A 25,654-nucleotide genomic window follows, 5' to 3' on the forward strand; every position below is an offset into this window, starting at 1 on the left:
AAAGGAATTTGTAGTAAATCTGAATATACCAGTTAATGAGAAATGAGTGTGTAGGCAGCCGCACTAGGACTGGTGAAGAGTTTTCTGCTGAAACTGTTTTTCTGTGGAAAACTGGGTTTTTGGCTAAACAATTTGCAATGTGGAAAGTGCCTGCTTTCCTATGAAATTTTTGATTTTTCATCAAAAACTGTTGCTTGAAAACCAAAATATACTTGCTAAAAATAGAATTTTCTTACAAAAAATTCAGTTTTCAAATTTCTTGTGAAAAATTGAAATTTTCTGTGGGAACATTTAAACCAATTTTTTTTTTGTGCTGAAATTTTCTGCAATTACCCTTCTCCCCCTGCCATTTTTAGACGAGCTCTAACAGGCATATTTCAAAAGAACAAAACCATTGTTCCATTTTTAGAACACCAGTCAAGCCAAAGCTAAATAGTAATAGGTATCTGAAGAATGGGGAAAAATGGAAAGGGTTCCCCTGAGTCCATGAGTATTTTCCACAGTGTAATTTTAAGACAAATGAAAGAACATGGTGACATACTATTTCTTTTATGGGCTGTCACAGCTACATGCAACAATCAGAAGCTGAATGAAAATAACTGAAGATGCTTATTCTCCAGGAGGCTTTTAGGAAAGCAGCTCCAAGTAGTACTTGAAGCATGTTCCTCAATTATTCTGTGTTGCTTCTCTTTTCCTTAGAAAGTGGTCGCCATGAGTGCTACCCAGGAGAATGGGCCTGTCCTGTGTCAGGACACTGCATTCCGATTGGTAAAGTGTGTGATGGGACTGCAGACTGCCCAGCCGGAGAAGACGAAACTAACATAACTGCAGGCAAACACTGCAGTGAGTATTAAAACTAGCAAGATGCATGGAATAGCAGAGAACAACCTTGATGTCTCTTTTGTGTATCTGGGGTTTTCTAAACAGCACTGAGAATTTGTAGGTGTATTATTTTTATTAACACTGAGTGGACATACTGAAAAGTATTCTCTGCCATGCACGTACAGTTCTGTAGACCTCTTGTGTGGAAGGTTTGCTAGATAAACATATGTGATTGTTTTTTTCAATATTTATTTGAAGAGTCAAGGGCTGAGCTCTTGTGGGCTGTTGTTTCTCTTCATCCAAAATATTTTTGATTTCCCTTTTCACATTAAGCAGGAAAGAGTAATACCTAGTGGTTAGAGCACAGGACTGCATGACTGTGTAACCTTGGTCTGGGCAAGTCACTTAGGTCAGAATTTTCAAAATTGTCCATTGATCTTGGGTACCCGTGTTTTAGTGCTCAGCCTGAGAAACTCAGGGCCTGGTTTTCAGAAATGATGAACACAGAGAGGTCCCATTAACTTCAGCTGGACTTGTGGGTGCTCAGTAGAGTTGCCAGGTGTCCGTTTTTCGACCGGAACACCTGATCGAAAAGGGACCCTGGAGGCTCCAGTCAGCATGGCTGACTGGGCCATTAAAAGTCCAGTTGGTGGCGCAGCTGGGCTGTCAGGCTCCCTGCCTGGCTCTGCGGGGCTCCTGGGAAGCAGCCAACATGTCCCTCCAACTTGGGGGATGCCATGGGGGCTCTGCGCACTGCTCCCACCCCGAGTGCCGGCTCCGCAACTCCAATTGGCTGGGAACTGTGGCCAATAGGAATTGCAGGGGCATGGGCAGTGCGCAGAGCCCCCTCGCCACCCCTTGGCCTAGGAGCCAGAGGGATATGATACCACTTCCTGGGAGCCACTTGAGGAAAGCGCCTCCCAGAGCCCACACTCTGAACTCCCTCTCACACCCAACCCCCCTGCCTCAGCTTGGAACCCTCCCAGAGCCTGTACCCTGCATCTCCCCCTACTGTACCCCAACCTCCTGTCCCAGCCTGGATCCCCCTCCCGCACTCCGAACCCCTCGGCCCTAGCCTGGAGCCTCCTCCTGTACCCCAAACCTCTCATCTCCTGACCCACCCCAGAGCCTGCACCCCCAGTCAGAGCCCTCACCCCCTCCCGTACCCCAATCCCCTGCCCTGAAAATGAGTGAGTAAGTGAGGGTATGGGAGAGCGAGTGACGGAGGGAGGGAGGGAGGGGGGATGGATTGAGAGGGGGTGGGGCCTCAGATAAGTGTCAGGGAGAAGGGGAAGGGGAGGAACAAGTTTTCTGCAGTTAGAAAGTTGTCAACCCTAGTGCCTCTGAAAATCGAGCTGTGGTGTTTTAAATTGGGCATTCATAATTATGGGAAAGGTAAAGAAAATACACTTCTCCCATTTAAATCACACTGCTTGGAATAAGGTTTCAGCAAAATGACAAGAGTTTAAGGCTATGCCGCTGTAAGGTCTCCAGTGTAGCCTCTCTTTGCTGGCAAGAGAGAGCTCTCCTGCTGGCATAATAAAACCACCCCCAGGGAGCAGAGGTAGCTATGTCAGCAGGAGAGCCTCTCCTGCTGACGTAATGCTGTCCACACCAGCACTTCTGCCGGTGAAACCTATGTCGGTCAGGGGGTGTTTTTCATACCCCTGACCAATGGAAGTGGTAGTGTAGACAAAGCCTAAATCTTTTCCTGGGAAAGTGTCTCTGACCTCTGCTGAGTGATGTGATTGTAACTTCAGAGAGCTGAGCTGCTCAGAGAGTAGATTCAGAGGGAAAAGGGGAGAAAGAAGTAAGACAAGGGAACTGAAGGAGGAAGAAAGCGACCTCTCTGATATCACAATATCACCACTCAGCAACGAGCTGCTTGTAGGACAGAGGGAAAGGGAGGAGCAGTGAAGAATTGGAGAGGTAGAGGAAAAAGAAGCCAACACATTATTTCATGAGTGCAGCCTAACTCTCACACTCTCATATTGCACTGGTTAATGAACTGAATAGAAGAAACGCCTTCCTGACCACCCAACTATTAATAAAATCAGTGATTGTTGCAGAAGTGCTCTGTAAAAGAGAGATGTCTGTATATATGTAAATAGTGAGGGCTACTAGTGTTGCCAGTCAATGGCACTCAAGGATACGCAGCAAGCTGCTGAGTTTTTTAGGACCAATAAAGCTTGCAGTTATGCACTGTAAATGGCTGCCTCAATGCAGCGATTTATATGGAGCTCTTACTGTTGGTCTATTTGATTGAATTTCATCCTTTCATTGCTTCCTGAAAACTCAGGTCCTCAAAGACTTCTCTAAACCTTAGCCCTCCTGCCTCACTATCCTGCTAAATTAGATGTGTACGCCTGCATGCACACAAACACACATGGTATTGTGGAACAAACAAGAGGTGTGTTTCGCTTCACCATTGACTTTTTTCATTTTTATACTATCTAGTTAGATCCTGCTCCTGCTGCCAGAGCTGCCCATATTTGTTTTTGCATGGGAGTGTGATTCTTTGCTTATGGACCAGTTTCAGGATGTGTTCTGCAAATTGTAAGCTCTTCACAACAGGCACCTTGGCTTCGCAACTGTTTGTAAAGCACCAGGCAGCCAGCTGCTATACAGATGACACTATTATTGGGCATTCCTGAAGTGACTTCATTTTATTTTTAGACATATCCCACTGTGCTGCCTTGAGCTGCCAGTACCGCTGCCATTCTTCACCATCCGGAGGGACTTGCTATTGTCCTGCGGGATATGTAGTCAGCAGCAATGACAGTCGCACCTGCATTGGTAAGTGAACAGTAGAGATGCAGATATATAAGTCTGCACTTTTCTCACAGGGGTCCTGGATATTACGGATTCCACAAATTTGAAAAAGGATCTATGATTATTGGATACGCATGTGTGGGCAGACACATTGGCAAGCAGGTAAATCTTGAGTCATAAAGTTAAACCTCAAGCTGAATGGAAAAATAGCAAGAGAGCAAAAGCTCAGCAGCAGCATAAAACCACTGTGGAGACAGAGGAACAGGCCAGTGAGCGGTCATGAGGTCTTCACTTCTCAGCTAAGGAAAGACCATTTTTTTAATACTTGGAGAGGTTGTTTGTGTTTAGAAAGGCTGACTCTGCTATGGCAACTTTATGTTCAAATCTGATGAAACAGCCCTTTTACTGTTCTCGAGAGATTGCTCCTGCATGCTGGGGTGTATGGCTATACACCTGGGAAATCAGAAGTTACTCAACATTTGATCTATAATTCAAAACTGACCTTATATGAAAATGCAGATTGTTGTGGGTAAGGTAAAATGAGTATGGTACATTACTTTGCCACTCTGGAGGGCTGTATCTCCTATTATGCACACATCACATAGCCTTGCATAGAAACCAAAAAAAGTTTGTCATAATTTCAAGGTGTTGTTTGCCTAATATGCAAGTCATTGGGAAGAAGGGAATCACTGAAGTAGGTATCCAAGGAAGTAGGTCCCCATGTAGCTGCTTGATTCTGTGTTAAAGCAAATGCACATGCAGGGAGCCCTCTTCTTTAACTCTGATTCAGAGCAAGTTGGAAAACCTACTCTCTGACCTAGTGTAAAGCCAGTCTCTCTTCTCTTAATCCCATTGATTGGCCTATAAAACAAACTCTCCACATTTGCTAGGAGATTGTGACAGGATGTCAGGTGATATTCATTGTATGAGACACAGGCTTGCACGGAAGAGATGGGCCACAGTCATTTTACTCAAAATCTAGCAAGGGATCAATGGCTCCTCTCTTCCTCCCACTGACTCTCATGTAAAAAGGGAAGTCCCTTGCTCAACTCCTGATTCAATACGTAGAAGGTGGGGGCCAGCTGACGTGAATCATTTCCTCTGGTTAGTATTGAGATAAGAAGTGAAGCTTATACCTGGGTTGGCTTATTAGCTGTAATGTTCAGTAGGTTATTCTTTCACTTTTTAGTTTAAATTTAGTTTTATTGGTCGTATGCCTGAGGAATTTAGTGGGAAGTGGCTTTAGTGGAAAGTATTAATTTCCCAAACTCATAATCTTTTCATTTTCCCCTCTTCTCTGCGCCTGGTAGTGTTGCCAACCCTCCCGGTTTCACTGGGAGTCTCCTGGAATCAGGCTAGTGAAGCCAAACCGGGAGATTTTAGGCGCTAAAAGTCTGGTGGCATAGTGCGGCTAAGGCAGGCTCCCTGCCTGCCCTGGTCCCACGCTGTTCCCGAAAGCAGCTGGCATGTCCCTTGGAAGGGTAGGGGCAAGGAGTCTCCGCATGCCACCCCACCCAGGGACGTGCTGGCCACTTCTGGGAGCAGCGCGGGGCCAGGGCAGGCAGGACCACGCCACCGACTGGGAGCTGGAGCCTGAGGTAAGCGCTGCCCAGCTGGAGCCTGCACCCCTCATCCCCTCCTAACCCCCTGCCCCAGCCCTGAGCCCGCTCCTGTACCCCAGAGCCTGCACTCCACATCCGATTCTGTACCCCAACCCCCTGGAGCCCTGAGCCCTCTTCTGCATCCAAACTCCCTCTCAGAGCCTGCACCCGTCACCCTCTCCCATGGCCCAATCTCCGCCCCAGCTCTCAGCCCCCTCCTGGAGCCTGTTCCCCCTCCCGCATCCCAACCTCCTGCCCCAGCCCTGAGCTTCCTCCAGGACCCATACTCCCTCCCAGAGCTTATACCTCCACCCCTCCTGCACCCAACCCCCTGCCCCAGACTCAGCCCAGGACCCCTCCCACACTCTGAACCTCTCGGCCTCAGCCTGGAGTCCGCACCCCGTCCCGCTCCCCAACCCCCTGCCCCAGCCCAGTGAAAGTGAGTGAGGGTGGGAGAGAGTGAGCGACGGAAGGGAGGGGATGGAGTGGGTGGGCCGGGGCCTCAGAGAAGGGGTGGGGCAGGAGGCATGGCAAGGGTGTTTGGGTTTATGTGATTAGACAGTTGGCAACCCTATCTCCTGGCTGTTTCTTCTTCACTGTGCTGTGGTGATTTATAGCATATGCCAAAACCCTGGAACACCACAACTGAGAGCAACATCTATTAATTACAAAAAAATGCTGCTTGGAAAATATTTCATTCGCATTTTGCTTCAACAAATGCTTAAAATTGGAAACTCTAATAACAAGGCAGTTATCTCGCCTTTCTCTCTGGGTTCACTTACCTTTCTGCCTTCCCCAGCTAGCAACAGAAAGTCGTCCAATTTCAATTGTTCTTGCAGCTTTCGAAGTGGAGGAGTTTAAGATTTTAATGCCAAAGCCATGGTCAGATTAGTGCCAATAATCTGCTTGTTGCTCTTGTTGTAAATGACAACATAAATGGATGGGACCAAGTTGCTTATGCAGGGGTCAGAGACCAGGAGAGGTAAAGGGATCTACGTTATTTTAAAAAGTCACAAAGAAAAACTCTCAGATGTTTTTCTATTCTAGAAATAAAAAAAAAAGATCCAGGGCAATTCTACAGATGACCAAACAATTTTTTAGATCTTATCAGAAAAATCTGTTCTTGTTTTTAAAATTCCTTAGCTTTATCCCTCCTGCTTTGACATGAGGGTAGGACATAGGGTAGATCTCCGCCTGTGGCACTTCTTGCCTTTTGTTAGGTAGGTGGGACACTTTACTTTACTTGCACCAGGGGACTTGTGGATCTACTGCCCTTTCTTTTTGGTCCATCTCCACACTACCCAGCTCTCTCTCTTTCAGTTGCCAAGTCCTTTCCCTCTTTGTTAACTTCCAATAGAAATTCTACAGCAACCTCTAGAGCAGAGCTGTGTGATATTAGTGAAGCTTTCTAAACGTACTCACCTTGTCAATATTGCAGTCAAAGCTTGTAAGTCTGGCACATTGGTCCTGATGAACACTGGGAGGGAGACAGTGGTTCTCCCTGTTCATGAAAACACGAGTGGGTTCAGGGAATCGTGGCCTTCCCAGGGAGCTCTCTGAACTCTCCAGAACGTCAGCTTTCAATTAACATGAGGTTTCTAGCCCTTGAAGTTCTGAAGGGAGCCTTAAACTGCAACATCCAGAGAAGGGTGAACTTAAATTTATTTCAATGGAACAACACTGGGGCTTGGTATTTCTGGGCAGTGATTCTTTCTAGTTACATAGACAGAATCCAAGTTAGCAGAACATATCTGAATTTCATGCTAGCATAAATACAGAGAGATCAGTCCTAAACCTTTCTGTGCTGCTTCCCGGAGTTCCTGTTCCAATCCTTAGCTCTTCTGGTTCTCTCTGCTGTGCTTGCATAGGCTCCCAAATCCGCTCCAGTCTGTAAACAAGCCCATGCTCCATGGGCTCCCTCATGAGTTCTAATGAATCTCATTTCCTTAGCTCTGGCTTCTTGACAGGAAAAGCATCATAGTAGTCAGGCACTGGACAGTGTTTTAACAAGTAACTTCCTTTCCCCCAGTTCCCAGCTAAGTGGTAGGTGGCAGGAAAAGGCAGTGGAATGGAGGACGCAGGTGCAATGGAGTGCAGGGGTGGCAAGTTGTATGGGCCCATGGTGCCCGTGCCCCACCAATATAAGAGCACAGGGTCCCGGCTACACCAAAATTCAGGGCCAGGTCTCTCCCCTGGCCCCGGCTGCTGCCCCTGTGCGCCTCTCCCGTCCCATCCCCCCGGTCCCTGCCTGCTGCCATTGGGCAATTTAAAAGGGCCCGGGGCCCCTGCCACCACCACTGGCAGCATAACAGGGCTAAGGTGCCTTCCTGCCCACCTGCTCTGCTTCTGGAAGCAGCCGGCATGTCCCTGCAGTCCTTGGGGGGTGTGGGGGGGTCTGTGTCTCCACATACTGCTCCTGCCCCGAGCGCCGACTCTGACAACTGTGGCCAATGGGAGCTGCAGGGGCGATGCCTGTGGGCAGAAGTGCATGGAGACCCCTCCAGCCCCCCGCCTAGGAGCTTCTGCCAGAGTGGGGTGCGGGTCGCTTTCGGGAGCCGCCCGAGGTAAGCGCTGCAACCCTCACCCTCTCCTGCACCCCAACCCCCTGTCCCAGGCCAGACCCCGCACCCAAACTCCCTCCCAGAGCCCAACCCCTCCCCCCCTCCTGCACCCAAACTCCCTCCCAGAGCCTGCCCCCTACACCTCCTCCTACACTCCAACCCTTGCCCCAGCCCGCTCCCAAACTCCCTTCCAGAACCTGCCCCCTGCACTCCCTCCTGCACCCCAGCCCCCTGCCCCAGCCCAGACCCCTCACCCCAACTTCCTCACAGAGCCTGACCCCTCCCCTCTTCTGCACCGAAACCCCCTCCCAGAGCCTGAGGCAGGTGGTGGTGGTGATGGGGGACTCGGACTTGTTCTGGGCACCACCAAAAATTATACAAACCTGCTGCCCCTGATGGAGTGGGGATAGAAAGGAGGAGGCTGCTTGGGGTGGGGAACAAGTATCCCCATATTGTTGTCCTATACTTCTTTTTATAACAACAAGAAATTCAGATGTAATAATAATAATTTCTAATGATAACGTAGCCTCTCTCCATATGTGTTTCTCCCCGTTCAGACACATGGCTATTGTATGTAAAACAAATACACTATGGAACCATGTAATGATGAAATCCTGGAAAATGGTTTGTTAGATAAGGCTTAACTCATCAACATTGAAGAATATGGAGCTCCTCCGATGGAAAGTCTTATAGAAGTTCCAAGTATTATTATTAAATATATTGAAAATTGAGTTTATCTGTTTCTTTTATTATAGCTCATTGTAGCAATAGGCTTGTAGATTCACACTCCTGTGTATTCATTACTCAGTTTTTCTCTTGCTCTAAATAAATGGTAATATGAATAAATATATTCCTCTTTGAATTCTTATAAATAAATATTCATGTATCCACACATACAACACCCACTCATGAATTACTAATGCTGCTCAGGTTTTTTCTCTCATTTATCTTCATATCAGTCTAAACAATGAAAATGTTTCTGCCCAGTATTTACAAGGATGCATTTTATTTATGCACAAGTCATCAAAAGCAGTTTTGTCTAAATTATATTAGAGTTGCTTACTTCCAAAAATTCTGCAGTGTATGGTGTATCCTGTATCATTTTCTCCCATCTGAGTTGGATGGTGTATCTTCTTGACTGGTATCAGACACTGAGATAGGGGGTTGGACTAGATGACCTCCTGAGGTCCTTTCCAACCCTGAGATTCTATGATTCTATGAAAACCTCACAGGGCTTGAGACTGAAAGATAATGGACACCTGGAGAGGTGCTGAGTGCCCGTAACTCCTTTGGATGTCATCACCTTGCAGAATTGGCTAGTAGAAAGAATGAGACATATGTGACATTAGTTAGGGAATTCATCATTAAAGTTCTGTGCTTTCATTTCAGTTGCATGAAGTAATTTCTAGAGATCCCATTGCTTATCTCCTGGGGTGTTGGACTGTGGGGTGCAGCAAGTATAATGAAGATGAATCGACAAGGTGTATTGATTTCATTAAATGGTTTCATCCAGTACAGTATTACTCAATTCCACATTGAAAAGAATTACTCACATGTTGACGTATATTGCTTTTTATAGTGTACTACCAACAGTGAAGTTATATATATGAAAATAGTATAGGCTTTTGTGGGGTCAGCTCTTTAGCTACCATGAGCTGGGAGAGCTCCACTGGAGTCAGTTACAGCAGTTGAAGATCTGGCCCATGGTTTTTGCCTGGAATTATAGAGCAGATCTATATTGTCTAACTAGCTCTAAATACAGGGACCTGCAGACCATTCACATGTAATATGGGTTTTGAGCTACTCATCTCATCTGAACAGTAGTTTAGTTCTGTTGTCTCTGCTAGGTCTAATGGAATTACTGTGTTAGAGAGCAGCACTTCTACGAAGGTGGCTGTTGATATGTTATGCAAGCTAACTAGCTGACATGATGTTCCTTGTGGTTGTACTGGTACTAGGGGCTGTACTTCTGGGAATATTGTGCCCTTGGGTACCCCATGTATAGCCTCAAATAAGAGAGAGATTTCTGAGTCCAGTAGGGTGGGTATCTACTGAAAGTATCTCACATTCATTCCATCATTTGCTTTCCATTGTTCTTGGTCACTCTTGGAAGGTAGACACTGAAATCCTTTTCCTACCAATTATTTTTTCCTCCATTGCTTGCACAAACAAGTTTGTTATTATCAGGCAGCCCATGAAGCTTAGGCAGCCGCACTGATCTTTTTCTTCTGAGGAAAAGAAAATAGAAGCATTTGTTATCAAAAGGGAAACCTACTTACCAATAGTGACAGGGACTTTGCAAACAAATATAAGGAAAAAAGGGAAGACAGTCTTCTCAGGCCTGCCACGTATGACAGTGTCCTCCTTGCTCAAAGCTTTGTTTATATGCGTGCCTTCTCTCTCTAACAGATTTTGATGATTGTAAGATGTGGGGTGTGTGTGACCAGCTGTGTGAAGACCGTGTTGGCCATCACCAGTGTCACTGTGTGGAAGGTTATTTCTTGGAGCATCACCGCCACTGTAGAGCCAACACTTCATGTAAGTAAATGGCACCAAGTGTGGTTCTTGCTGTAATTTTATTTGTAAAGCAAATATTATCTTGTAATTTTCTGTGTATTGGAAAAAAAAGTAGTGAAATATGCTTGAGTACAGCAGGCACATGTAAAATGTTCCAGTGGCATGAAAGATTCTGCTGGTTCCAGAGATATTCCCTATCTTTCAAATGCAATATTCAGTTAGAAACAGGATTTTCAGACTGGTGGATCATTTTTAGGCTGCTCGCTCCATTTACTTTAATGGCAGCTTTGTCTGAGGGAAGTGAGCAGGATTTGGGTCTTAAATATCTTCACCTGAAGTAGATCCACTTGCCCTCTCCATGGAGATATATTTTTCAAGGCAAACTTTCCTTCAAAGCCTTCTTATTGGAGAGTCTCTGCTGCTCTGAAATGCTCTAATGGAATGTGAGAATGAAGAATACCTATGGAAAGTGGCAGTAAATAAAAATTCACAGGAGATAGGCTGCGTGGCAGACTCAAAGAATATCCATCTCTCATGTGGGAAAAAGGCCTTTTGAGAGAAGGTGGAGGGTGGCGAGAGAGAGAGAGAGAACCTTCTTGAGCATGTGGATATACACACTTCTGGTAATATTTTCATACAGACGTGTTTTTACTGCACATTCCTTAGTGGCTTCCTCCAAAACTCTAAACCAGGCTGTAGACAAGGTTGCCACGCAGTGCTTAAAGGGCCAGATTTTCACAGGTGGTTGCAGTGTGTGCAATCTACAATAACAAAATCACATTTGCATCCACCAGCAGGTTGTATATGCTCAATATTGATAAATGTCAGTTTATACCTGTGTATTCTATTTGTAGTTTGCAAACCTATTAAAGCCTGTTTGCAAAATGACTGATCTATATGTTGTGCTGGTAGTCACACCTTACCCTCACTTTCAGCTGGTGTTGCATCAATTATTTTCTCCAATGGTCGTGATTTGCTGATTGGAGATGTCCATGGAAGGAGTTTTCGTACTTTGGTGCAATCCCAGAATCGTGGCGTTGCGGTCGGAGTGGACTTTCATTTTTACCTACGTAGAATCTTTTGGACAGACACAGTGCAAGATAAAGTAGGTAGAAATTTCAAGAAAAATACGATTTTTTGGAAGTAAAAAGACCCAGGAGCAGAATGTGTTGATAGCTTTTCATTTTTGTGAGCAGATGCAGGCTATATCTTTGTTTTCTAACAAAAAAGGCCCTTGAGAAATTTTACATTAATCACCACATTTTCCAAGCTATACTGTTACATCTGATATGTTAAACAAAGCATGCTATTATATGGTGCTATCTTGAGCAACTTTTAATTTCATTTGAAATTGAGTCCAAAAGCCTAAGAGAAATAGTAGACATTCTTTCAAAACTGGACAAATTTTTCTTAGTAATTTTTTGAAACCTGATCATTTAAAATGTAAAACTGCTGTGTTTTCCAAGATGATAAAAATCAGATTTCTGCCATATACTCCAAATGGAATTGTAATTGAGCTTTGATGAACAAATATTGACAATATTTTGTGTAATGAGCCAATATTTTGTTACACTACTTTTTTTGAAAAGAGGAAATATGTTCAGTTTCAATCAAAGTAAAACAGTAATTTTCAGAAGTTGCTTTGGGGTACATGTTAAAGCAGGCAGGCTCATATTTTTCCCATTGTCTCTTTTCTCCTCCCCCAGCCTCATCGAAAAGAATAAAAGTTTCAGCTCAGTTGCATAAATCCAAAACTTTTATAAGAACTTTGTAGGACAAGTAAACCAACCCTGGAAATAAGCTGATAACTCTGTGTCTGGAAGAATCTGTATATTTCTGAGTATAGTACCATGTCACTAATGTTAGATGTCATATACCTACACACCCCATTTCTCCAAGCGCTAGACTACCAAATAAAGAGCCTAATTTCAATAATAAAAGTTTTTATGAGACACTTACTTATTGCCCTTGCTGGATGGGGAATAGGGGACAGGAAGATCTTCTGGGTTCACCTATGACCCCACTCCCTGCTGACCCCAGTGTGTGGAGGGTTAGCACAGAGCAAGGTTCCTGTCAGTAAGCTGATGTTTACCACATGTGTAAATTTTCCAGGCCTTCCACAGCATAGCCACACTGCCAAGGGCCCTGCATGGCCATGGAGAAAGGGCAGGATTTTCTCCATAGTTGCACAATTCTTGCATTTTCTCCACAGAATATTTCCATTTATTATGCTTAAGCCAGCTGCAGCAGCATAGCTTAAGGTTGAGGCCAGAGTTTTACCTGTAAAATGTTTTTGCCTGCGATTATACTGTTGTTTTTCCTTTTACTGTAAAAGGTACCAACACTTCAGTGAATGGATGTTTCCATCAAAAGCTTTTTGTGGCAGAGACTGTCTATTTATCTATGTTTGTGTAACACATAACACAATAGAGCTCCAATCCTGTTTGCAACTTCTAGGAGTAACAACAACAATAATAAATAAGGCATTCTCTTACATGTGAAATGCATTGTAATTAATATTTATTATAACAGAAATTACATAAATGTTAGAAAAACAAAGACTGTTAAACACTCTGTTAACAATTAAGCTAAGGCACAAACTAATCAAGAACATTATGAGTTATGCACCTATGACGTTCCTCATCTCACCTAGTTTGCATCTGGCCTAAAATCCACAAGATCCTCCATCACTGGGCTTAGAACAATGGAGTAGGTGCTTAAATAGTTCATATGTTCAACAGTTTGTGGACCCAACAGGGTGGATTTAAAATTGTGACCTTTTTAGTCAGGGCTGCCCAGAGGGGGGGGCAAGAGGGGCAATTTGCCCCAGGCCCCGGGTCCCGCCGGGGCCCCCACGAGAGTTTTTTGGGGCCTCTGGAGCGGGGTCCTTCACTCACTCCGGGAGACCCGGAAAACTCTTGCGGGGCCGGGCCCAGGAGCTTCTTCCACTCCCGGTCTTTGCCGGCGGGGGGTCCTTCCACTCCAGGGCGGAAGGACCCCCCACTGGCGAATTACCGCCGAAGCGGGACCCGCCGTCGAAGTTCAGCTCGGTCTTCGGTGGTAATTCGGCGGCGGGGGGCCCTTCCGCTCCAGGACCCGCTGCCGAAGTGCCCCGAAGACCTGCGGTGGGGGCCCCCCGCCACCAAATTACCGCCGAAGACCGGGCTGCACTTCGGCAGCGGGTCCCGCTTCGGCGGTAATTCGGAGGCAGGGGGGCCCCCACCGCGGGTCTTCGGGGCACTTCGGCGGTGGGTCCCGGAACGGAAGGGCCCCCCGCTGCCGAAGACCCCAGGCAGCCCTGTTTTTAGTTCAAAGCTTTCTGGATTGCATTAATTTGTGGTGCATCGTAACATTGGTTTAATGTAGGCTGCCTGCCTCAGAAAAAACACTTTTTTTGGTATGAATTTGTATGGTAGTAAAAAGACTAAAAGACTCACTCATTGTTTGCTTCATCGGATTGTAGCTGTGAGCTCACATGTAAATTAAAATGGCGTGTCTCCTTGAGCCTTCTACTCTAAGAGCCAGGGGCTAAAGTAAGAGGCAGCAAAGGGAGTGCAGCTCACCCTCTGCTAAAGCAGGAGGGCTTTCTGTCCTCTTCTTCACTTGGGTGAACAAGGCTTCCCTGCAGCTCTCCCTGATTGCTTGCTGGTGCAATAAGAGATCCTTCACCTGTTTGTTTGCTTAACCTATAATTAGAGCTTTGCTAAAAGACTCTCTGTTGGTTAAACTGTTGAAAACTCATGCTTTTGCTGAGGTCCAGAAAAGCCAGGCATTTGTTGTTTTTTACTCCAGGATTTTTGCCATTTTTACTGTGGCGGAAGGTAACTTGTCCAGTCTGCAGGAATGACACATGAGCAAACTGTCTGTTTGTGCATTTGGATCCAAAATTTCACAAAAATCCTCCTTATTTCTTTTTGCAAAAGCCTGGGAAGCAACTTTAAAGGGTTTACATGGGTGTAACCATGGGCAGAATTTGGCCCCATATCTATAGGGCCGTGTGATTACCTCAGGCATGACAACTACTGCGTGAGTAATTAAGATGACTAATGGAACATCATGGTAGTTAATAGTTTGTTAATAATACGTATTTTATTTTCAGGTGTTTTCTGTTGGTATTGATGGTTCCGATATCCACGAAGTTTTAAATGTTTCAGTTGACACACCTGAAAATCTCGCAGTAGACTGGGTTAACAATAAACTGTATGTAGTTGAGACCAGTGTGAACAGAATAGATATGGTAAACTTGGATGGAACTAACCGTGTAACTCTTATTGCTGAAAATCTGGGAAATCCTAGAGGAATAGCACTCGACCCAACTGTTGGGTAAGTGATACAGGTGAGGTAATGAGAAAAGATGGTTGAAATCCCTGTATTCATATATAAAGGAACAGTAACTATGAAATAGTCAATAATTGTCGTTTGAAATAAAACATAAAAGGGAGGCCGTGACAATTTGTGTTCTACTGGCTGAGCTCTCGTTTCACAAGAGTTATGGGTATTACACCCAGCACTCCAACTAAATTCCAGTTTAAACATCATGCTCAGTTTGAAAAGTTACTTAACACTCTCCCTTTCCCATCCCTGTGTAGGATGGCTCCTACATTTGCCCCTCAGGGTTGTCTGCATTTCATTGTGGGTGAACGTATTTCTGCACATGATGTATTGTACAGTGTCATGTTGTTTGTGAGGAAGACTATATAATTAATTGATAAATAATATTACCTGTGGAATGGTAATTTACACAGATACAGACTAAGACCCCAGCTATACCATGCTATAGAACTGTCTGTTACGGCAGCACCATGGAATACTTTTACCGTCATTGTTTGGAGCCGGAGTATTATGGCAAGATTTTGGCCTTCACTGTGCATGTGCAGCTACCATTGAAACCAGTGAGAATTGTGATGTGCATCCAGCGGGTAGAATTTTTCCATAAAGGTTTTTGTTGTGGCTGCTAGCCTCTTGCTGCTTGGGATGCAGTAGTGGGTGAACCCTGTACTGCTTTTGTTTGTCCCTGCCCCATATACTTCAGCAGCAGTAAGAGGCATGAAAAATTTTGATCTTCCTCTGGGCCAGAGAGATGAGTTTCATGCCTTTTATAATGATGCACTTCAAGACCCACCAGGTTGATCCTGGCTTTTTTCTGGTGGTCTGTTTGGTTCCTCTGTCCATTGCTGGGCACATTAGAAGTTCCATAAACCTTTGGGTGAAATCACAGTTCTTGCTGAATTCTATCTGTAGAGAAAACTGTAGGCCAGATCCTCAATTGGTGTCAACTGGCATATTTCCAGTGTGCACCAATTGGTACCATAGCTCCAACTCTAACAATGTGCTGTTTTAAATGATGAATCAATTTGAAAATTCCACATAAAAATGTAGCTTTCTCTCAAGGAAATGTGGGACCTTAATTGTTTTTTCTTTTATAGTTATTTATTTTTCTCAGACTGGGATAATCTTTCTGGAGATCCTAAAGTGGAAAGGGCCTTCATGGATGGCACAAACCGACAAGATTTGATAAAAACAAAATTAGGTTGGCCTGCTGGAATAACTCTGGATATTGTATCAAAGAGACTTTACTGGGTGGACAGCCGCTTTGATTACATTGAGACTGTAACTTATGATGGTCTTCAAAGGTAGAAGAGAATTTTGTTTCTTATATTTTACGGGCCAGTTGTACTATATCTGGTTCAAGATCTGTCTATCCAAATGAGATTCTAAACATCTAAACTACAACACAACTTGAATGTGATATAGGACACCTTAATTTGTGAGAAGTGTCACTCGTTCAATGTTAAATTCCTCCACTGTACCTCATGTTTTATGCCTATGTCCTATTTTCCCCTTGATTATATTTTTGCACTTCCTTCTTCATTCACATTGTTTTTTATTGCCATGATACATGTCTTTTGATGGCATGCATTTTTATTTCTTTGAACACTTTACATTTTCTTTCTCTGTCTTTTCCTTGTGCTAGTTTGTTACATTCATTGTAAACTCGAGCTTCCTAAACCCCACACACCACAATGGAAATAAAATGTTCTGATTTCTTCTCTTTTTGATTGCACTTCAAACCTAATCACACATCTGTAGTAACAGCTATTAAAAAGCCATCATTTACCACCATTTACCACATAGTGATGTCTGAGACACTGCAGTCACTCCTGATATAAATAGGGAGTAACCACAGTATCTCAGCTACCACAGAAGTAATTGTTGACTTTCAATGGTGATTTATTGTCTATTATTTATTATTTAGAAGCTCCCTCACCTCTACATTGCTAATTATGGCCTCTGTGTTTCTCAGACATGAAACAAAAATTGTTCCCTTTCTAGTTCCCGTTAACATCTTGTCCAAGAAAACAGTTGTCTGTCAAGTCAACAATTTTATTACTCAGTTTATTGCTTCATTTGCAAGAGAGTGTTTCTTCATATAAAAGCAATGTTGGTATCTTTGTTTTTCTCCTTATATCTGCTCTTTTCAAGGCCATTTTAATGGTTTAGTAAGGCAGGAATGCAAGTGGTTAGAACAATCTCTATTTTTCTAAGATAAAAACTTATCACTTATTGCAACATTGAGTATCTTACATCAATGTACAAATTATGCATTTTTGAAGTGAGTCAATGGTATAGTTTGAAAGTGCTCTTAAAATAGAGTTTAATGTCCTCCTGAGTAACACACCGGAAAACCACAGCACATGTCTCCTCACAACTGGAGGCCCCTGGAGGTATAAAATTTGAACTACATAAAGGAAAGGAACCTTCAGTCATAAATCCAGGTTAATGTTAATATATTTAATAGTAAAGTGTTGTTTAGTGAGGTAAACACTTTTGCATTATCCCTATAATTGATCTAGCATACATTATTGCAGCGTTTGTATGGAATGCACATATTTTATGATGGTTTTGGATCTTTTCACGTGTCCACATCTAACTAGTGCAGGCCTCTCTGTAGCCTTCTCCAAATTTTCTTCTTGACTTGTTATTTTATTCAGTATGTCCTGGCATTTTATCTTTTCACCATCCCAGGCCTCTTCTGTCTCCTTCCCAAGTGTCCCTTGCTCGTCTGATCTCTGCTCTGTGGAGACTGGCTGCTTTCTGCTTCTCTCATCCCGTTAGTAATTTTAAGTTGCTTTCTGCATTATTCACTCTCTGCCTACCCTGCATTTCCTTTGAGACACTACTCTGCATATATTGTATCAGCTTCACTTCTTTGACCACTGTTTGTCTCTCTCATATAGTATTGGAAGCTTATTTGTATATAAAAGCAGAAGCTAATTAATGATTTAGTAAAGTTCTATTTTTTGTTGTTGTTTTTGATTAAAATGAAATTATCTTTCTGACAATATTCTACATGTAACCGTAAACATGTCTTTGTAACAGGAGGACAATAGCTCATGGAGGGTCACTGGTTCCTCATCCCTATGGAATAAGCCTTTTTGAACATAATGTTTATTTTACTGATTGGACAAGGATGGCAGTGATAAAGGCTAATAAGTTTGCTGACTCTAACCCTCAAGTTATCTACCAGTCTTCACTGAGGCCATATGGAGTGACAGTTTACCATGCTCTCAGGCAGCCATATGGTAAGCCAGCTGATTGTCAAGAGAAGTGTTGGAATTGTCCTCCCGCTTGATCCAGCTGCCATTAAAGTCAATGGAAGTATATATCCATTGACTTTAATGGCAGTTGGATCAGGCCCTTGGTGACAAGTGAATATTGTATGTGAGACATAACTATGTACTGAGTGTAAGGCTATATCTGGACTACCACTTATGTCCATATAAGTTATGTCACTCAGGGGTGTGAATAAGCCACCCCTAAGTGACGTAAGTTACACTGATCTAAGTGCCAGTGTGGACAGCGCTATGTCAGCATCAGAGCGTCTATGCTCTCGTTGTGGGTGGATTAATTAAGTTGATATGAGAGCTCTCTTCTATCAGCTTAGAGTGGCTAGACTAGAGAGCTTACAGCGGTGCAACTGCGTGTCTGCAAGCTCTCTAGTGTAGCCATAGACTGAATACAGAAAGTTATAGACCAAAGTGTTTACCTTTTGAGAGGTGCTGAGCAATCTGAATGCCAGTTAACTTTAGCAATAGTTGAGATCGGTACCTCCTGGAGATTACTCAGCATCTTACAGGGCCCTCCGTGTCATATTTTCCTATTGGAGTTTTGCCCTCGTTAGGCAATATACCTCCAAATGATTTGCCGTAAATACTGAAAAAATGTCTGAAAATATAAAAGTTGATGATGTATGGAAAGTTTATAGCATGAAGATTTAATCCCATCCACATTATTTTCCAGTAAGAACTCCTTGTGGAAGTAATAATGGGGGTTGCGAACAAATCTGTGTTCTCAGTCACAAAACAGATAACGATGGGCTGGGCTATCGCTGCAAATGCACCCTGGGCTTTGATCTACACATGGATGGGCGACATTGCATTGGTAAGAAAGTGTATTAGTGGTTGTTGCAAGTAGCGCTGCTATGGATAAAATTATATCTGTAAATGGCCAGTGCGCTAGTGACTTCAAAACATGTGAATTCCATAGCTGTGTACCAGCTACAAAAAAATAATAGCTGAGAGAGATACAATAACTGAGAAGAAGAAACTAGATAAAAAAGAACGAAGCCCCAGGAACTGAACCCTTTGGGAGTTTATAGGGGAGGGGACTGGGCAGACAGGAGGGGTCCCCATAGAAAATGGTAAGGTAGCATTGAGGGGACTCTAGTCCAGTTTTGTCTAGTAAATTGTGTAAACAGGTATTCAGAATCAGAGGGTAGTCATGTTAGTCTGGATCTGTAAAAAGCAACAAAGAGTCCTGTGGCGCCTTATAGACTAACACATGTATTGGAACATGAGCTTTCGTGGGTGAATACCCACTTTGTCAGACGCATGAAAAGGTATTTAGAGTATCCTTTCCCTGTTTTTCATTACCAATGTGGGGTTAGATATGCGAAGTTGTTTAGCACTTTTTCCCATGACCTTTGTTGACAGCTGTAAAATTTAAATGTAACAACTTCCACTGTTGCTCCTGTCTTTTCATGGTGACTTAGGAGCATGGTGGCTTAGGACTTGTGTTGCTACAAGTGTCAGAAAAGAGCTGATGTGGTCAGCTCAGATATGGTCTGGTGGCAGAGGTGGCCCCATACAGCCTATCAATTCTCTTTGCACAAATGGTCACCATGGAAATTAATGAGAGAGCCATGATGCCTCCTTTCCTTGGGGTAATGTTTTCTGTAAAGAGATGTAGAATCCTTAGCAACTATGCAAGTGGAAGAAGTGGAAGACCCTGCTGCATCACCATATGTTTCAGAGATTCTATTTTTCTTCTTTCTTCCATTTTACTTTTTCAGCCTCTATTTGCTTAAATTCCATTTCTGCTCTTTCTTTTTCCCTCTTCTTGAAACTCTAATTTTTTTCTCATTCTCTTCTTCTCTCTCGTCTTCTATCCATCTCTCTCTTCCCCCCCCCAGTGCTTCTGTTTTATGTGTTTAAATTTTATTGCCAAAACAAACATTGCAAAATAAAACTAAAAAGTTCCTTACCTTACATTTAATTAATTTTGAATCATCTGAGCCTGAGGAAGCCCTTTAAGTCACTAAAATCTATACGTGTCCTTTTCTTTTATAGCTGTGCAGCAGTTTTTGCTCTTTTCATCACAGTTGGCAGTGCGTGGGATCCCATTCAATCTCTCCACTCAGGAAGATGTGATTATCCCAGTGACTGGGAGCCCTTCATACTTTGTTGGAATTGACTTCTGTGCCCAGGATGACACCATTTTTTTTTCAGATACAACTAGAGATATAATTTATAAACAAAAAACGAATGGGTCAGGTGAGATGCAAACTGTTGGTTTGGTTTCTTTATGAATCTTCATATGAAAAAGCTGGGTATTTGCCTTGGCAGGAAATTTTGTAACCTCCTGCAAATTTTAGCCATTTCGCAAATGTACTCAAGCCCCAGTTTTACATTCTTTGTACACCCAAACTGCAGTGGGTATGGAATCAGGCCACCCAAAACTGACGTTTTGCAGTAGCAAAAAATAGTAGTCTATATATGCCCTCCTGGTGTAAATGGTACATCTTTGTGCCATTGCTGCCTGCTGTGTATCCAAGCTGGATTCACCACTGGCCATATGCAGGTGACATCTCCATTGCTGCTTTTCCTGTAGGAAAGGGCAGCTTTAAATTACACAGGTGTCATCTCGAGTCCTCCATAGCCAAACCCAACCCTCTACATTAGGACTGTGCTGGCTGTCTGCAGGCCACTGTTGTTTGCACAGGATGTTGTGATTAGCTTGTACCACTGCATCCCAGCTCTGAAAGGACATTATACTGCTGGAGGCCCTCAAGTAGGGTTTGCACTATCTTTTACCAAGGCAGAGGGTGCAGTGATTCTGCTCCATTACATACTAGTATTCATAGATGAAGATATGTAAATAATCTTGCATTTTTAGAAAATGCCAGCTAATTGAAACAATGACAGTAAAATATCAAAAACACAAAAAGGAGTATCCTAGAGAAATACAGATGAATATCAATCCCAGTTTCAGGCTGAGAAAGTACGATCACAAATATTTGTACTAATCTTATATGGGGCTACTGTAAATACCACTCTGAAAACATTAAAAAAGATAAGAAGGTGGTAGGGATCCTTCCAATTCCTTTAAAGAATCTGCAAGGACTGACGCTTGCATTTTGTGTTAATTTTCCCTGTTTAAGGGCACACTACTGCAGTCCACACTCAGGCAAAACTCCCACTCAAGTCATTGTTGGATTCTGTTTTCCCTCATGTCTTTACATTATAGGTGTATATGCTGGCTAGCATAATGGTGCCTCAGTCCCTGATTGGGAGCTCTAGAGGTGGTACTCAAATGCAAATATTGAATAATAATCATCTTAATGTGATTGTGTTATCCATAAACTGACACTTCTGTTGGTCTTTGGCCAACTTGGCAACCTAGTCACTAAGAATTATTCCTGCTGTGTTCACTTAGGAGTGAAATATTTGTGCCCCCTCCTCCCACTCTCTCAACTAGTGCCAGTTCATCAATTCTGCTATATCTTTACATTGTGAAAATCGGTTGTTTCTTGTTTTTATCTCCTTCTGTGAGACAAGACTCTGGCCTGATCGTTTGAGATAGTGCAGTATAGCAAGAGACCACACTAGTTGTGTGATGATTAATAAGAATCTTATTTGTGGTATTATTAGGAGTGTTCCTGACTAAAGTACAGATTAAGGACCAGTTTCTGCCCTTCCGTACACATGCACACCTCCCATTGACTTCAGCAAGGGCTACATGCACATATGGGAGGGGAGAACTTGGCCTTACTGGACTTGACTCACTCCTCTATCAAACTGGTGAAAAATTCCCCGAGTGCTCATCACCCGGCTCCGTCAGGGAGCCTGAAGTTGGCCAGACAATGGGTAGCTCTGGCTGGGGAGGGAGGAAGCATGGCTAGAGTGCCTAAAGGATGTGCTGATTCATTGTGTCCCTTAATGACCTCCCTTTGTAGGACTCCTTTGAAACCCTGTTTGCAAATTATAGCTGCCTTTTTCTGGCCAAACCTTAATTTTCCCTCTTCCAGGATGAATCCCCCTGAGTGTAGCAAACCCTCTCTGACACAAGGGGTGCAATCCAGCCTGGTATATCATTGCTCGGTAACTCATAGATAATCAAAATTATCCAAAAGCAGGATCGCTGTGCTCTGTGAACAAAATTGTGCTTTCCTGTGATTGTATCACATCCAAAGGATTTAATTTATATTGTATCTATTGCAAATTCTAGGCAGAGAAATTCTGACAGCCAATAGGGTGGAAGGCATTGAAGATTTGGCCTTTGATTGGATCTCAAAGAACCTGTACTGGACAGATCCTCGATATAGGAGCATTAGTGTTATGAGGTTGACAGATAAATCTAGACGAACTATTGTCCAGAATTTAAATAACCCTCGATCAATAGTGGTTCATCCTGTTATTGGGTAAGTCTGATTTTGTTTTTATTTTAAAAGCTGCAAACAATTGTTAGTTTAGCAGCACCAGCACAGGTTAAATTTACCTTTCAGAATTTCTGGTTTTGGACTTCAGCTACTTTCCAAAATATTCTCTCTCCCACCAGCTTCCTTCTTCTCCATTTTTCTTATCCTGGCCCAGATTACAACATCCCAAGCAAAGTGCAAGATGATATTCATTGAGCATGAAAGGAATATTCAACAGAATTATCTTTAAAGCCACAGATTTTTTTCTTTTGCTTTTGTCTGTTGATATAAAGCCAAGAGAAGCTTGTTAGTTTTATATCATTTGGATTAGAAAATTGCTCTCCGCCTCCACAGTCTAGAGATAAAGTTATACATGTATTATTTTTAACACAGGATAGTTCTGAGAAGTATAATTTGGATCCTTTTATGACCTTCAGTTTCTGTATTTGAATAATTCTATTTGAAACTTGTAAGATGCTGCTGTTTGTCTTTGACATACACTCTAAGCAATAAGATTCTGCTTTGTGTAATACAATGAAAAGAAGAGTCTCTGTTTCTTTTGATGGAAATGCCTAACCTTAATTGCAACTCTTCATGCAACTGCAGCTATGCTAAAGTGTCACTTTCACTGCATACTTTAGGTTCCTATCCCTGGTATAGAGTATCTTAATGATTCTTTGCATATTTTCCTTAATTGCATCTTCATTTTTAATAACCCATTCCCCTAGGCAGTTGAGTTATCCTAAAAGTGTAGTGATGAGCTGATAAGGAACATTCTTAAACTCTAACCATTGGAATGTGAAGCTTTGTTCACTGGTAGAATTGTGTTAAGCAGCTAAGCTCAGCTCTGTGACTGTAGGTGCATTGACAGGTCAGGACAAAACGATGGACATATTAATGCCTACCTGTAAATATTAAGAAAAGAATTTGTCATCGTTTGGTTTGATTTTTCTTTTTGAATTAAATCTCACTATACATTAAAATCTTGACAAAGATGTGGGTACCTCATGCCTAAAGGAACAAAACATCTGAAAAGTAGAGGGTACTGGGCTTAAAATAGATATTTTGCTTCTAGTGTCACTAACTGTATAAGAGTGGACCAAGGAGGTGATATATGTAGTATTGAAAACCAGTAACTACACAGATCCTTGAAGCTGCTGCTCTTACCCAGTATGTTTTATTCATTAACCTGTTAAATCTGGAACCTAGAGGTCACTTGCTGTGCTTGCTTTTTGCTCATTTAATTAAACATTTAGCATTGCAGAACACTGCACCCCTCCCCATCTAAAGAAATACTCTGCATTTGTTAGGTTTATAAATCTTGGAAACTACCCTTACTCAACACACACATTCTTTTAAAAGTATTTAAGAGGATGCCTCCCTCTCTTTTATATATTGTCTTTTTGGTTTAGTAAACTCTCTCTCTCTCCTTGCTCCTTTCTTCCTCCTGCTGTTCTGTATTATCTTACTCAGGTGTTGTCATAACCTTCATCTCATCTTCATCTTCTTCAGCACAGCCAGTTGGTCCTTCACAGTTACTTTAAGATGAGAGGAGTTCGGTGTGATCTTACAGACTCCAGTTTCTGCTGCAACCATTGACTCCTGTTGTTTGTACTGCTTTGGCACTGAGTGGCGTGAACAACTTTGCTCTTTCTGCTGTCTAACTAACATCTCTCTTTCTGCTGTATGTGCTCTATTGCTCTGTGAGGTTTATCTGCATGATCTTTTAAGTGTGACTTTTGCCCCAATTCTGCTCTCTGTTGAAATGTGCCTTTTCTCTGCAACATGTTTTTTGTATTTATGATTCATTGGTTCCTTATTGTTCGAGCTCCACCACTTGTTTTGTAATGATTTTGGGAATCACCAAATTAGCCACTTTTAAGAGAGTCTTGTTACCTGCCAACACAATCAATTAGTAACTTATCTGTGCAAATATGTATAAAGTCTGTTGTGGTGTTCGAACTCAGCTTTAATTGTCTACCACCCACAATTTTGAACTGACTCACTTATCTTCTGCAGGAAATGATATTTTGGAGTACCTCTTTACTTCTTCAGGGGGTGGAGTTTTAGGAGTGATGTGAATATATAACAAAAAATAAATGAATCAGCAACGTGCTTCAGAGCTGTTGCTCTCATCTGTTTTATTATGACATGTAGTCATCTGAGTTGTTTACTTGATTTGATGTTTCACCTTTAAGTCATATGCATTGAATCTTACTCTGCACCTCCCAGTTCATGTTGGTACTCGGAGTTTGTTTTGTAAAGTATTATTTCCCAGTGCTATAGTCACTGATCTGTTACCAAAAAAATTTAAGCGGAAGCATTTGGTTTCCCAAATGATAACAGGGGTTTCTCTTTCCATGTGCATAGCATGGTTAAGTGTCCATTAGCGCTCTGTTCACATATCCTATAATGCAGCCTAACTGCATCAAGATTGCATTGGCTCCTCATGAGCTTGCATCTACCATCTCCAGTTTCAACTGTATTCATGTGCATCAAACTATGGAAAGAGGAAGGGCTTGCGGAAACTGTTTAGAGCAGTGCAAATACCTCCTCCCCTCTCTTAGTATATGCAAGGGACTCTGCTGGCTCTGGGATGTGCAATTTACACCTCCGTGGGTCAGATGTAATGAGTCTGGGTCCTTTTCCCTACTTACTTTTAGTGAATCTGGGTCCTTTCCCCCACTTAGTTTTAGCAGAATACCTGGATGAGTATTATGAAATATATTGTTGCTGGATGGACCCATTTCTTCCAACCAAGAGAAAATCTGATTTTTTAAAATGATTGTGATGGTGTGATACAAAAAAGAGAGTGCATGTTTTATTGAATTGTGCCTTCGTTATGTTAACCAAACTATTGTCAGTGGACAAAAACAGCTATTTCTTCATGGTTATGAATATTTCCCAGGCATTTTCTTCTTTTTTTCCCAGTTATATATTCTGGACAGATTGGTTCCGCCCTGCTAAAATCATGAGAGCCTGGTGTGATGGATCCCATGCCTTGCCAATTGTGAACACAACACTTGGCTGGCCCAATGGCCTAGCCATTGACTGGGGGTAAGAAAAAGACCAATGAGAAGCCACGGAGGCCTTTTGAGCAAATATGTGTTTCTTTCTTTAAACAGCTTTGGGGCATTGTAAAAGACACCTTTGCAACTATCTTTTATTGTTTGCAAGAAGCAAAAGTATGGAACACTATATTTCATACTGCGTGTTGCAGTGCTTTTATTTTCTCCGGGAGCTGTATTTTTTTCAAAATGTGAAAATGTGAAATTTGAGATTTTTCTCAGAAAAAAACTCTGAAATAACTTCATGAAAAATCTAGTCTAGGACTGTTCACTTATTGAGAAACTTATTTCTGTTTGTAAATATGTAATTCTTTGAGATAAAACCTTTTTATTGTT

General features: G+C 42.7%; 1 protein-coding gene across 2 annotated transcripts in view; it reads left to right on the plus strand.

The window, feature by feature from the left end:
* Positions 1-25,654, plus strand: part of LRP2 (LDL receptor related protein 2) — a 173,826-nt gene that overhangs the window by 40,225 nt on the left and 107,947 nt on the right. For both annotated transcript variants that reach the window (XM_039495259.1, XM_039495260.1), the window contains exons 8-18: positions 700-843; positions 3,499-3,618; positions 10,166-10,294; positions 11,209-11,378; positions 14,373-14,596; positions 15,700-15,906; positions 17,654-17,856; positions 18,575-18,715; positions 19,903-20,106; positions 22,061-22,253; positions 25,182-25,307. In XM_039495259.1, the coding sequence (XP_039351193.1) occupies positions 700-843; positions 3,499-3,618; positions 10,166-10,294; positions 11,209-11,378; positions 14,373-14,596; positions 15,700-15,906; positions 17,654-17,856; positions 18,575-18,715; positions 19,903-20,106; positions 22,061-22,253; positions 25,182-25,307 (1,861 nt within the window). The remainder of the gene's footprint in view (positions 1-699; positions 844-3,498; positions 3,619-10,165; positions 10,295-11,208; positions 11,379-14,372; positions 14,597-15,699; positions 15,907-17,653; positions 17,857-18,574; positions 18,716-19,902; positions 20,107-22,060; positions 22,254-25,181; positions 25,308-25,654) is intronic.

This window comes from Mauremys reevesii, linkage group 11 (genome assembly GCF_016161935.1).
Source record: "Mauremys reevesii isolate NIE-2019 linkage group 11, ASM1616193v1, whole genome shotgun sequence".
Classification (NCBI taxonomy): domain Eukaryota; kingdom Metazoa; phylum Chordata; order Testudines; family Geoemydidae; genus Mauremys; species Mauremys reevesii.